The sequence below is a fragment of the Mauremys mutica genome, chromosome 1 (assembly GCF_020497125.1).
Source record: "Mauremys mutica isolate MM-2020 ecotype Southern chromosome 1, ASM2049712v1, whole genome shotgun sequence".
NCBI classification, from domain to species: Eukaryota; Metazoa; Chordata; order Testudines; family Geoemydidae; genus Mauremys; species Mauremys mutica.
The window spans coordinates 229,424,583-229,438,479 of NC_059072.1; the positions used below are offsets into that span (position 1 = coordinate 229,424,583).

Below are 13,897 nucleotides of genomic sequence, written 5' to 3' on the forward strand. Positions count from 1 at the left end.
GATTAAACTTTGAAAGCCATTAACGTGCATGGTCAGCAATCAACTTCGCTGGGGATTTTGAATGCATATTAATGTACAAAGTATATATCCTAAATACTTCGATAAATATAGCCATCTCATTCACGATCTAAAATTTTCCTTTCCACCAGGTAAATAATATATGGTTTAAATAGTTTCAGTATATATAATATTTGCCAACTCTAAAAATGTTATTTCCATATATTGTGCATCCCAAATAACGTACCTTGCAGACCCAGTAATGGTTAGATAATATTTTTCATCCTTGCCTAAATCCCCAAAGCACAGCATGTAGGGAATGTTCATTATTTTAAACAAATTATCAAAGTTAAGGCTGATATGCATGACGAATGACATAAAGGGGCAAGCAGAAGGGACTTAATTTTTCCCCTGTTTCCTGGCTTTCCTGTAGCTAGTTTGACACACTGAACATGATATTTAAATGCATTTAGTATTTTTATGCCTTTGTTATTCTTGCCTACTTCGTCATTTATGAAAGTAACATACAGCCTTGCAGACACTGTGAAGTTGTATCTTCATTCAGTCTAACATTGCCTTTCATAAATGCAAACCGTATACTATGCATGGCAATAAACTGAGGAGTAGAACTGGTTGTCTCATCTCAGTTTAAACAATGAAATAAAATCATCCAGATCAACTTGCCTATTCCTTTCAACAAGTACTCAGTGAGGAAGGGCATTGAGTTTTTTGTTTTGAGATTTTGGGGCCAGATTGTTAGAAAGGCTCGGCCACTGTTTAGGAACCTAAATGAAGAGGCAGGATTTTTATAAGAGCCCAGCACCTGGTAGCTCACACTGAGAACCAGACATACCAAACCCGTGGAAAAAAACGCAGAAATTGAGCTTGTTTCAAGCTTAAATGGCTGCAGAGTTGCTTGTTGCTTCGTTTTTTGATCGGCTCCTGGCAAGCAGGGGCAAGTGTCTGTGGGGGGGAGGAGGCGGACAAGCAGGGGCAAGCAGGGAGAGAGTCAGGGGCGCACAGTGGGCCCATCACAGTCCCAGGCTGCCGGGGGAGGGGATCTAGTCACATAGAGTATTGGGGTTCTTAGGGATTGGCCTGTTTTGGCCTTGTTTTGAAATGGGATTAGCTTGATTTTTGGTTTACTGTGAAAGTCGGGTGCTTATTTACTGCGTTAAAGTTGGCAACTGTACTGAGAACATGCTGGGTACTCTTGAAAATCCTGCCATTTCATTTAGGTGCCTAAATAGGAACCGAGCCTTTTGGAATATCTGGCCATTTATTCCAATTCCGAAAACTGGAGCTATTAGATTCTGAGATCTTTTGAGTATGTGAATACCCTTCAATATTTTCTTTTCAAGTATCACAATTTTTTTTTTACAAAACCTTAGTGTCAGAAATAAATTGCCAATTTAAATGAAATAAAATAAGCCAGAGGTCATGGGGTTTGTTTTTATTCCTTATTGCTCTTTAACAATAGGAACTGTGATTGTGTTAACACACCATAAATATTGAACAAGAAAAGGTCCTGCCATTCATCTCCATTGAGAGATCCAAGTTCATGTGCAGTATCGTGTGCATACACATAAACTGTGGAGAAAACAAACCTGTTTCATTTGAAATGTATATAACACAATAGGAAAAATTCCGTTTTCACTATTAATGGTCTAAATTTCTATGGATTTTTAAAGCAAAGGATCTCAAAGTGCATTTACAAAAACAATAGCAATACAAACATTTATTAACTTTAACTTGTGTAGAATCAGCACCTCAGTGAGGTAAGAAAGGGCGGTATAGCATATAGTATACTTCAGCCACCCTGCCTCTGTAGAAAACGTTGCACAATAACATTGTATAACCGTGTAGGACAACAAGTGAAGGTGTAGTCTACTTACAGTATCTACACATGTATACAACTGAATATTGATACAGAATACGTGCAGTTCACATGTTTCCTCAAACTATGGTAAATACAAAGGGGAAGATGCTTAGCTGGTGTAAACAGCAACAGTTCCATTGACTTTAGTGCAGCTACAACAATTTACTCCAGCTGAGGATCTGCCCCAAAGTGTTTAAAAATATTTAGTTCTTTGGGAACGACTGTGCAAATTACATCTTTCTTACGTTACAAATACATTCTAAAATTGCAAGTAAATTAATTCAGGGTTCGTATTAAATCATAAAAGTATTCCCCCTTCAGGCAATGATCCGTAGTCCAGCTGTTGGATTTGCAACGTCCTTCACACAGCTGTTTCCTCTCAAGCTAGACAAGAATTACTGCTGCCCTGATTTTTTAATTAGAAGCTGAACAACGCCCTTGTTCAGAGATAGGAAATAAGTATTGCTTAGTCTGCATATCAGCAGCTCTTATCAGAGAGAAACACCATGAGCAGAGCTCATGTAAATGTAGAGCAGATATTTTACAGAGCTACAGAACAGACTGGATGAACTTAAAGATGAGGGTTTACAAATTATTACAAATGACAGAGTTTATCTTGTAGGCATTAAAGTAAATCAAAATGTGAGGACTGGGTAGGCAGATTCACTGAGCTAGAATAAACGGGCAAAGTGAAATGCCGTTTTACATCAGCAGTGGAGGAAATATATCCAGATACATATTGAGAGAGACAAGAAGTTTGCTTTTTTCATGCAACAAAGAAAAATATTACTCTTAAGATGTAAAAGTGCCAAAAAATTGATGTGAATGACCATAATAAATTAGGCATGAAGGTCTGATAGAAAAGCAACTACTGAGAAATAGTTTTATTGTATTAGACTAATGCATAAAAAGCTCCAATTTTATATGCTGTATTATAAAAGTAGATGGAAAAATCTGAGCAGCTGTGCTGGAAATTCATTTTGATTGTAGGTTAGAAGGGAGCACCTAATCAATGAAAATGGAGTTCATAATTAGGAATTGCGGTGAGAGATTTCAAACAAAGAGTTTTGTTATTCATGATCATGTATTAGCCTAAACAATACAATTACATGTCAATTTTTATAACATTTTTATACCAACATTTTTAAAAGTGTGAATTTGCAAAATGTGTGTAGTTTAAAACCAAAACAAATAAGTATCATTAGAGAGAGAAGGTGGGAGAGGTAGTATCTTTTATTCTACCAACTTCTGTTTATCCAATAAATGGACATGAATGGTTAGGGTCTCTTCTTGTTCAATATTTATGGTGTGTTAACACAAAGCTAGTCCCTATTGTTACAGAGCTGTGTAAGCTTGAAATCTTGTGTCTCTCACCAACAGAAGTTGGTTCAATAACAGACCCACCCTTGTCTTCTAATATCCTGGGACTGACACGGCTATACTACTGCATACAATAAGTAGAATTGACTTCTTAATGTTAGAGGTTAATTTCCTTTTGAGGGAAGCCCTTGAGTGTATAAACATTAGGCATTTAGTGATTTGATGGATATGAAGATTGTGGCTCAGGTACCTTGATCCCACAAATGAGAATATGCTGAGGCCACTTGAAGAAGTGGTTACTTACCTGTAATTTAAATTCTTCAAAATGAACCTCTGTATATACCCACGTGTGGGATCAAGGCAGAGGCCCATCCAAGAAGAGATGCTCTTTCTTTTTAGATTGTTCGAATAACACAATAACCCATCTTCTTCTTATACAAATTATACTTATTAGCCAAAGTTTTCAAAGCTAGGCATCCTAAATCAATTGTTAGGCTCGTAAATCCATATTTCAAAGGTGCTGAGCTGCCCAAGCTCCCTTTGACTGCAGTGGGATTTGTCGGTGCTCATCCTTCCTGAATACAATGCCAGTTAAATAGAAGTGCCTGACTATAAATCTAGAAGTGAAACATTTTGGAGTCTAGCCTAGAAAATCTTGGCCATTACGTATGATAAGGATAACAGTGTCAAACCTAGTGATTCAGGTTTTAATTAATAGGATTTGGTTTCTAACTAAAAAGTGAATATCTTAAAAAGAGTGTATCCCCAGTAGTTTGCCCAAATGATCATGTGAAGGGAGACTTAGACATATGTGGCACAGAATATGGTAAAACCAGAAAGATTTCCAGATTGCACTGTAAATGCACAATAGGCATGATATGGCACCATATAGAGCATTGTCGTGGAATCAAAGTAAAGGTCGAAAAGGACCAACTATGTCATCTACACTAATCCTTATCCTTCCCGTTACCTGGCTAATCTTGCTCCCAATGTTATAGTCACCGGCTAATTGTTGGGTGGAGTTTTCACCACTTCCCTTGAGGAGACTCTTCATAATCTCCTTTAGGAAATAACAATCAGATAAATTTTTCTGTGACTAATTACTCCATATCAAGACTACTTGGCCCATTTTAACCCTCCCCCCCCCCACATCCACCCCATCTCCCACACACATTTTTATTAGAAGACCACAGATGGTTCTTTCATTTATGTATAAACAACAAAGAAATGTAGATTTTGACCCCAGTAACTACCATAGTTGTATATAGTTGTGTGAATTGTAAATTAGAGCACCTGTAGCTATTATTTGTGACATCATACATAAACTTTGTAAATAAATGTTCAGAAATGACATACAAATTCTAAAAAGGATATCCAGCTATAGCTGACCATTGTACCTAAACGGTAACCTAAAGTAATCCTAAAAGTGCAACTTCCACTGAATTATAATTTTCTCCCTTAAAAGTGAACTGAAAAACTTTTGAAATAAATATTCAGTGCTATTTTATATACTAAATCATGAACAAAACATGGAGAGTTAAGGCCTAGTTCTGCCATACTTTATGGAGGAGGCCATTGCTCATACTAAAGTCTGTGGGATTTCTTATGAAAGTACTTTTGATGAAAGGAAATAAATTTTGGAATTTCTCCTAGAAATTTAGAAATATTTCAGTTACAAATTCTTAGGTTTTGTCATAAAACCAGAAAGTTTCAAAATTTCCATGAAAATTTTAGTTTCCAAAATGCCTTTTCATTAAAAAAATAAAATAAAGGGAAAGTTTTGACCATTGCTATTAAAAAATAAATAAGAGGATGTTTAAAAGTCAGTCCTTATATTTACCTTCCAGCTCATGATTATAGGATTCAGTGTTTCTCCAGCAAGAACTAGTGATCCAACAGGCATCTGTGGTAGAGTAAGGGAACTCCAGAATTGACCTCACGTCTGACAAGATAAAAGCCTTTCCATTTATTTTTTATTTATATTAGTTTATATTAGAATTATATTAGCATTCTGGCATCTTAGATGTGTTAGAGTATGTATTTGAATTTAAGTTCTCCTTTGTGATGAAAAATGCTTCCCCTTAAACCACATTCTAATGTTATATCATTTTCTTCTCCAAAAAGTAATTAGTAATCTTTTATTTAAAAAAAAACTAGTGGGTTTATGTACATTAGAGATGGCAAACAATAATAACTGAACATTGCATGTTTGAGGAAGGCAAGTATATGAGAAACAATGAATAGTACTATACAGTATCAGCAAGTGCATTCTGCCATCATTCTCTATTTTTGATATTGCATTCAATTACTATGGCATCTATTGAGATCTCATAAACAGGATCGTTACTGAATGAGCAGCAAGAGAAGAGGAAATCGTTGCAGGAGACATTGTCTTTGGATACGTAATCATTTTAGGAAGATGTACTAGAAAACATTTGAAAAGTAATTGAATATGTAGGCTGTTGAACTTCTGGGTTTTTTTTGTTGGGTTTTTTTTTTTAGGATGGGGAACGGGGAAGGTTTCCCCAAGTAGAATAATAAAATATGTGAAACAGAATAACATCTTTCATGAAAAATATGGGCTATATATAAAGCTGTTGGCACAAATTACAAAGAGAAGGAAATGATCAAGAGGAAATAAACTACTAAGCATTCATTAAACAATCCACCAGTTAACTTGGTATTGATCCCAAGGACTCTTTTTCTTTTGCAGCAGGTAGTAATACTACCAACAGATTATTCATTAATACACTATGTATATAATTTCTTGTTTCCATCCTCCTAGATACAGATGACTGGACTCATAGGACCAGATTCTCCTCTCACTCCTGATTTACACTTGTGTAACTGTACTGAAGTTAGTGGCGTTACACCTGTATAAAAACAGTGTGAGAGGAGAATCACACCATATACTTCTGTTTTTAGACTAGAAATTTGTGGTACCGTATCTTTCTAGTAACCTGCTTCTCTGACCTACTTGGAAAGTAATGGTTTGTAATGTTCTAAACTATATCTCATCCTCCTGCTGAAATGCTGCTAAATAAGATTTATTTTGGACAAAGATGACCGTTACTTGTTCGTGTAGCTACTACAGAGTGGAACTTCCAGTATATTTAAAAAAATGATCCATCTTGCATTGACAGCCTGGCAATTCATAACCAAGGCAAGGTGGAAAAAATGTCAATCCAAAAGAAGTTTAATGTTGTTTTGCCAATAGCCTCTTTCTGTGATGCTCAGGAGCAGTAAAGCTTTGAAGTACTCTCCGGACGAATTACATATGACTGGAAATGACTGACACTACTGAAATTTATCAACAATTGAGAAAGGTCCGGGGGGGGGGGGGGGGAGAGAACAATAATGAGTCGAATTCTCCTTGCACGTACTTTGTAAAACTGGAGTAACTCTGCTGAAATCAATAGAGCTGGTCGAAATTTGCGCCAGTGTGAGAGCAGCTTTTCTCATCTATTTGTTTTAAGAAGTTAACTTTGCGTCACTGGACAAATTTGTGTTTGAGTCTCTCTCTCTCTCTCTCTCTCTACATCTGGTGGCAATTATCTAACTCTGTTGGGTTTAGGATACTTTTAAAAATAGATATTTGGTTTCCCACAATTCTGTTTCCCTTTCCGCCCTATCTCTTAGAGAAGGGGCTGCTTGCCAGAAAAGAGAAGGGGGTTGGTGTGGGGTAAGTGAGGTTTGATGATCAGAGACAACAACAGACTAGAATGTTTTAATATGTATTTATGTTCATTCAAGAACCTAGAGGAGTTTTAAACATTCTTGTATTAGTAATGGTCTTTAGCTCATAACTTTAACAGCATATCCTGTTGATTTTCCTCCTGTTGGTTGGTACAAATAGGTTATATTTCAGTTATTAAACCTCAGCATATTTTTCTGGACTCTCCACTTACTTTTATTCATTTAATTTTAAAATTATTGAACAATTTGTTTTTTTTGCTGGAGACACTGACGTTTTACCACCTAAAATTGGCAGTGATCACCAGACCAGAAATGGAAATTGGCAGGTACCACTGGATGTACAGGAGTTCAAGGCCACACCAGTACCATCATGTGCCAGCATTGAGAGGCAATATTAGTCCTTTGGGGATTCAAGGTAAATAAAGGGTTGGGGTGAAACCTAAATGGAGAGTTCAAATACAGTAGCACATGATTTGCAGTAGCTGTAACCTTTTTATAAAATGTTTTTCTATGTTTCTTAGTCAGTTAGGAGTCTGATTTTCTCATGATTGCTTGAAATAAACTTGAATTTTAATCTGTTAGTGTTGGAAAGGCAGTAGCTTGCAATTATAGATGTCTTTCTGTTAACTGTATTGCCAGCAATCATTTCAAAACTGTCCACTGCCAAGGCAGAATAGTATTGCTGTGTATGCAAACCCAGTCAGAAACTGATGATGATATAATTTATAATCCATCAGTTGGCTTCCATGTCCAAAGAGAGCAATACACAATGCAGTGGGTCTCCTATCAAGTGCTTCTTTGAACACTATTTCACCTAATAGCTCATTTTCTAGCAGTGTGTATGTGTGTGATGTTTTAAAGAAAGACTAAGGCCAAGATTTTCCAAAGTGATTAGTGATTCTGCATGTGTCAGATTTTGGGTGCCCAACTTGAGTCACTAAAATGGAGGCCCAATTTTCAGAGGGTGAGCACTCAGCACTTCTTGAAAATTCCCTTTTGAAGTGTCTCAGGTCAAGCAACATGCAAGGTTGTTTTGCCCAACCAGCCTCTTCCCCCGATGAAGCTGATCTGCTTAATCCAATTCAGAGACTTGAGCGCTACATTTGGCGAACTTTCACCAAGTTCTCCACTTAGCCCCTTCCCTTATATAACCCGATGGCCTGGTTCTTTGGACCTTAAAATGCTCTTTCCATGGTAGGCTTAGTCTGTATGCTAGAAATGGATGAATATTTTTATTGTCAAATTGTATATTCAAAAATATTGCTTAATTAGTCGTGTATTATTTGGTTGATCAGGCCTATTGTGCTCAGCTGTGGAGGGTAGAGGGAGAGCTTGGTACTGGTAATACTACTTTGCATTGTTAATGGCTCTTCATTATATTTCCTACAAGTCGAAACAGTACTGTTGCATAACCTCCCAAAGAGAATTTAAAATGCAATGGGCTGGCAATATTCCGAGGTACCTTTTCAGATCTCCACTTCAGCTAATGCCCGAGTCTTAGAGTCACCAGACTGACCTTTTTCTTGCTGGTTGTGAGCCTGCTACCCAGATTCGGAGAGAACGGATTCGGAATGGCCAGGTATATATATAAGAATATCTGATGTGGACTATTGTCCAAAGTCCCAAAAGGGAACCAATGGCTAAATACATACAGAAATCTTCTAGTTATGCTCAAAGTGATAATACTATGTATGGAATCATTTTAAAACCATTTTGGACCATTAATGGTTTAGCCAGACTTCACAGATTTATCCGTAGTGCTTATAGCGCCAGAAAGTGGGCAAGTTCTGTCTAGTGCTAGATCTGAAGTGGCTCAAGACATTTGTTTGTGATTGCAAAGTCTCTGAGATGTGGTGATCTCTGATGTGTTCTACAGATGATGTGGCTACTAAAAGCTCCTTTTCTTTGTCACAAGCCCAGCATTCAGTACAAATGTGATCAATCTGTTTTATATACTGGTGCTAAATTTTAAGAAGCCTTTGTTTCCATCAGAGAGATTTTTTTCAGATCAAATGTTGAAGAATATCAGAGGCAAAGATCATGATTCACAAGTTCAATGCTTATCTTAGCCATCTTTTACAAGCTTATGCACCACCTGGTCATTTGTCTCTATACTTAAGAAGAAGTAGCCAAAAGATTCTGTAAATCTTTACTCAACTACCTGAGAGCAAAATCCTTATTACAGTGGTAGCTGTCAGCCTATACCATTGAAGGAAATCCGCTTCAAGAACCAATGATCAATGCCATCCAGAAGCTGAAGTCTGTCCACGGACGCTGGTTGAATTAGGAGGCTTGCTAAAATACAGACATAAGCTTTTAGCTTGGGAGTGCTAGGACATTTCTGGGACTTTTCAACGAAGATTTGAAGGTACAAGAGGTCCTGGGCGTAACCTGAACAAACCAAAGGCTGAAAATGACATTTTAATGTGGGAAACTCAGTTTCTGATTACTCTGATGTAAAGAAACCTGAATCTCTCCAGCTGTGCTATGCAGTAGAAAACTGAGAATAGTAACAGACCAACTACACTGAACAAGGCTGGAACAAGGATACCAATCTCTGTGCCAATGATTATGAAATGCTACTTCTTCCCTTGAAAGAGGAACATGATCAGAACAATGGATGTTTTTCATTTCAGAGCTGGTACAGGAATCTCCTGTTTTGGATTGCTCTGAATAGTGTACTGGAAAACACTCCCAACTTTACTAACATGTAAACTTTCTTCCTAGGGCAACCTTCCTTATCTCCTCTTTCAGTGTCGGTAATAGGTGGCAGTAGGAGAGCAAACTTTGTTTCCCTTTAATATTTTGCTTCTTTCACTAGATCTCTACATAAGCAACTATCTGCCCCCTTGGATCTTTAATTAATCAATTAAATGCTACTTTATTGTCCATCTTCCTTTATAACTCTTTGTTTAAAGCTTGGCACCCTTGTTTTAAAATGAACATTCTTGTGGAAATTCTTCCGGATGAATTGGGCTTTTGTTTGTTTTATGGTTGTTTTTCTTTTCCTAGATTTCTTCCTAAAAATATTAGGGGTTTTTGGGCCTACTTTAGATAGGCATAAAGGCACGAGAAGTTGCACCCTCCCATCAAGATTTAAGATAATTCCATAAGGATGCAGGCTGTCTCATGAGCAGGGGGGAAATTTGCAAAGCATCTACCTATGCACACACCTTCACCTTTTGTTGGTGCTACGATGGGCCAAAGGTCTTTATAGTGGTGGGTTTTTTTCCTCTTATTCTATATTTAGGTAAGCTATTTCTCTAAAGACCCCTTAGTTCCAGATTGGTACTGAAAGGCTGAATTTGGCTTCTGAATCTCAGATCCACTGATCTGAAAATCTCTCCCCCTCCCTTTTTTTAAAAAAAAATTATATTTAAGTAGGAGTCTTACTGGGGAGAAGAACAGGAGTACTTGTGGCACCTTAAAGACTAACAAATTTATTTTAGCATGAGCTTTCGTGAGCTGCAGCTCACGAAAGCTCATGCTAAAATAAATTTGTTAGTCTTTAAGGTGCCACAAGTACTCCTGTTCTTTTTGCGGATATAGACTAACACGGCTGCTACTCTGAAACCTGTTACTGGGGAGAGAGATTCTGTTTTTGTTTACTTCCTTGTAGCTAAGGAAGCATCAACTGGAGAAGCAGTTGGTAGCTGTGGTTGAGATCCAGTGCGATAAGTCTTATTCTGCTATTGGATACTGCTGGCACTGATGCATTGTGAGGTGAGTTACCACTTCCAGACTGGGGGAATCTAAGATTCAAAACTCAGATTTTACAGGTAAGATACTAACCTTTGATTAAAACACAAACATTGTTAAAAATAGTTGTTCTCTTTTTTTCACAAGAAAACCCAGGAAACTCTAGTTCATGCAGGGTGAGATTTACAAAGGCTCCTAAGCAGTCAGTGGGAGGTAAGTGCTAGCTCACGTGATCACGTTTGTAAATCCCACTGGGCTTCTGTCTACCTCTTTAGATGCCTAAACACCTTTGTAAGTCTGGCCCGGTGTCTAATTTGTTACACCTTTTGGCTCAGAGTTGTCTAGATAAGTCAGCCAAGCCAGCATGTTCTAAAATTGAGAGATGACTGGTGTGCATGAGGAGGTGGGTGGAGATCAGGGTGAGGGGAGAGAATAGAAAGAGGGACTATTTTAATAAAAAATATGAAATGGCAGACTGATTGCATATCCTGTGTTTTGTGTATGCTCTTCATGTGCGGCCTTGTGCGGAGTTGGACTGAGACTGATAACTTTTGCCAATGGAGTGGTTTCAGATTAATGGATTCTGCATATAGATTAACACCTCCACATACAAGAGTCCTTGGAAAAAATGTGTGCTGCAAAGTACTGGAACAAATCTGCAGGAGGAATTACTGCCAAAGTTTATATCAACAGAGCTCAGACTGCTTTTATCAAGGAAGTTCTTTTAAAATACCGTAGTAATGCAATGATTAATAGGAGGTTGTATTTTTCAGACATAACTGATAGCGAGAGAAATGAGTGGGAAAAGATCCATCATTATGGACCCAGTTAAGACTGTTCAAAGCAAATTATCTCTTAAAGCACAAGTTGACCAACTTTCTCCTCTTCAGAGGAGGTACAGAAGTGCCTTGCTTTGAAGTGCATTGTCTCATGGGCTGGAAAGAGTTCCTGTCTCTTCTGTTGACAAGAAATGAAGTTGTTGGACCTTCATCTCAGGCTGACCAAACTGGAACAAGAGAACAACTGCTCTTGGCCTATTGTCTCATGTCTCACAGTAATTCACAAGGACTCCTGTTCTTTTTGCGGATACAGACTAACATGGCTGCTACTCTGAAACCAGTAGTTGAATGCTTGGTGTTATGTATCATTAGCAGCCTAGAACTGATGCATGTAACAAACATGGAATCAATGTTTCATATTTTATAGATCATGTTGCCTTAAAAGAGGCCATCTTCTGAATACCTATAAACTGAAGGACCATTTCACAGAACTGGAACTGCATCAAACTGATTTAATTTAGAAGAATGTGCATTTCTGTCTTCACTATATATTCATAGGTTTTCACACACAACCTCTGCCAGGGCAGAATCTTCCCCAAAGTATTGTTGTGACTCTTTGATCTTCTTGAAATAATATGTCTGACACTCTGGCTGAGAAGGTTGGACACCACTGAACTAAACCATGTTGGTTCTCCAAAGTAGTTAGTCCTTATTGTGAATTGGTTCCTTTTAAGCTTGAAAAGTAGCAGTTAGGCTGCAATAGCAGCTTTTTATAAGCATATGTGTAAAGGAAAATATTGATATGAAATACATAGTACCTGCAGCAGAAGGTTAATCCTTAGTGCACCAGGCCTCTTAGACAGTTGTTAGTGGTATGCACAGGCAGTGCTCTTTCAAAATACAAAGGGGCCTAAGCTCCTCTTACTATAACATGCAGTATTATAGGTCCAAGTCCTGCAAAGATTTATGCACATGCTACGTATTAATCATATGAATAGCGATATTTGAGTTCACCGTTAGCTCAGCCTATTTTTCTGCAGTTCAGTTGCACTCCTTGCTCTAATACCTGAGCAAGGATTTTGGCTTAGTGTATCGAGTTAAGTTTTTTATAATGTTGTTTGCAAAATTGCAATTTAGTGGGACAAGGTAAGAACAGAGCATAGGCCTTAACAGAGGCTTACAAATTTTTAAAAACTACAATTCTAGGGCTAAGCGCTGATTGTCCCAAATAGAAAAAGTCAAAGGAGAAACATTCAACACACACTTCCGATGTATCGTTGTGATGTTAAAGATTTTCCCTTGCAATCTCCCATGTTGCCACAGATCATTGACTCCTGCTTTGGGTGATGTTCCAGCATATGCTTTGCTGATAATATCACATCAAATGCAGATGGTCACTGGATGTTTATGGCTGGGAGAGGAGTAGAGCACATTTCATTTTGTCTATGATAAGGCACCAGTACATGCAGCTCCCTCCCCCCAGTTATCTTGCGTACTTTGGGGTATAAAATGCATTTCACAGAGTGAGTAAAGCCTTTATGGGTGGAGATTTGCAAAACCATGCCATATAGTGAAAAGTTAAATTGGCACTTACCTTCACCAACACAGATTCTGTAGTCTAGTGAAGGTCCTTAGTGACTGAGACACAGCTGGCATTTTTCATGCTGGGGCATTAGTCAAAGCAGATGATACCTAGATACCGGGGAAATAAGAGAAAAATGTGAATAGCCTGATTGTCCTCCCAGATTGGTATGTGAATTGGGAGTAACTCCACTGTAATGAACAGACTCTCTCACGTTATTGTACATAGGGTAACAATTTAAAATGTGACCCCCCCCCCTTAAATCCCCCCACCCCCCGCTTAGATTCTTCCCACCCTGTTTTGTTGAAAAAGTAGCTAAGTGTCTGCCTTTTAACCCAGTGTTCAGCACAGTAGATATCCCAAGCTCTGTTGCCTATGCAGGGGCATCCATGGAAGTAAAACTTCATGAGTTTATTACCCAGGAGAGCTGGGCAGAACTACATGGAGGGAAGGAATGAGGTGAGCAAAGGGAGGAAAAACTGTGAAAAGTAACAGGATTTAGAGAAAATGGTAAGAGAGGACAGCAGATTGGTTCCCTGACTGATTGTTCCCTGAAATTTAGATTTTTTCCATCCCTGTTTCTGATTGTTCGCCATTCCTGGGTTTTTGTTTCCTTCTTTACACTTATATGCTATGCTATCACTTCTTTATGCTTGAGTTATGCTGGGGCACTAGAATAGCCTGGAAGGAAATTTGGACTTCGGAAGACAAGCACTGCTTTCCTGCAGGTGAGATGTTGGCTGGCAAGGGAGCAGGCCAGCAGATATTATCCTGCCCAAATCACTTGGGTCTGTCTGACTGAGTAGTCACTGTCTGTCTTACTCATCAAAACCCTGAAATTTGAGAGCTCAAGATCCTAAGGACAAGGGTAAGCGCAGTGTGTCGTAAACACACCCCTTTGTGTCCACGATATGGCAGGCTGCATTGTCCCTATTAGAGAAGCTG

General features: G+C 38.2%; 1 protein-coding gene across 8 annotated transcripts in view; it reads left to right on the top strand.

Annotated features, from left to right (window-relative positions):
• GPM6B (glycoprotein M6B) overlaps nucleotides 1–13,897 on the top strand; it is a 139,302-nt gene that overhangs the window by 104,436 nt on the left and 20,969 nt on the right. For 4 of the 8 annotated variants that reach the window (XM_045029970.1, XM_045029800.1, XM_045030392.1 and 1 more), the window contains exon 2: nucleotides 7,188–7,307. The exons of the other annotated variants lie outside the window; for them this stretch is intronic. In XM_045029970.1, coding sequence (XP_044885905.1) covers nucleotides 7,188–7,307 — 120 coding nt within the window. The remainder of the gene's footprint in view (nucleotides 1–7,187; nucleotides 7,308–13,897) is intronic. 8 annotated transcript variants of the gene reach the window in all.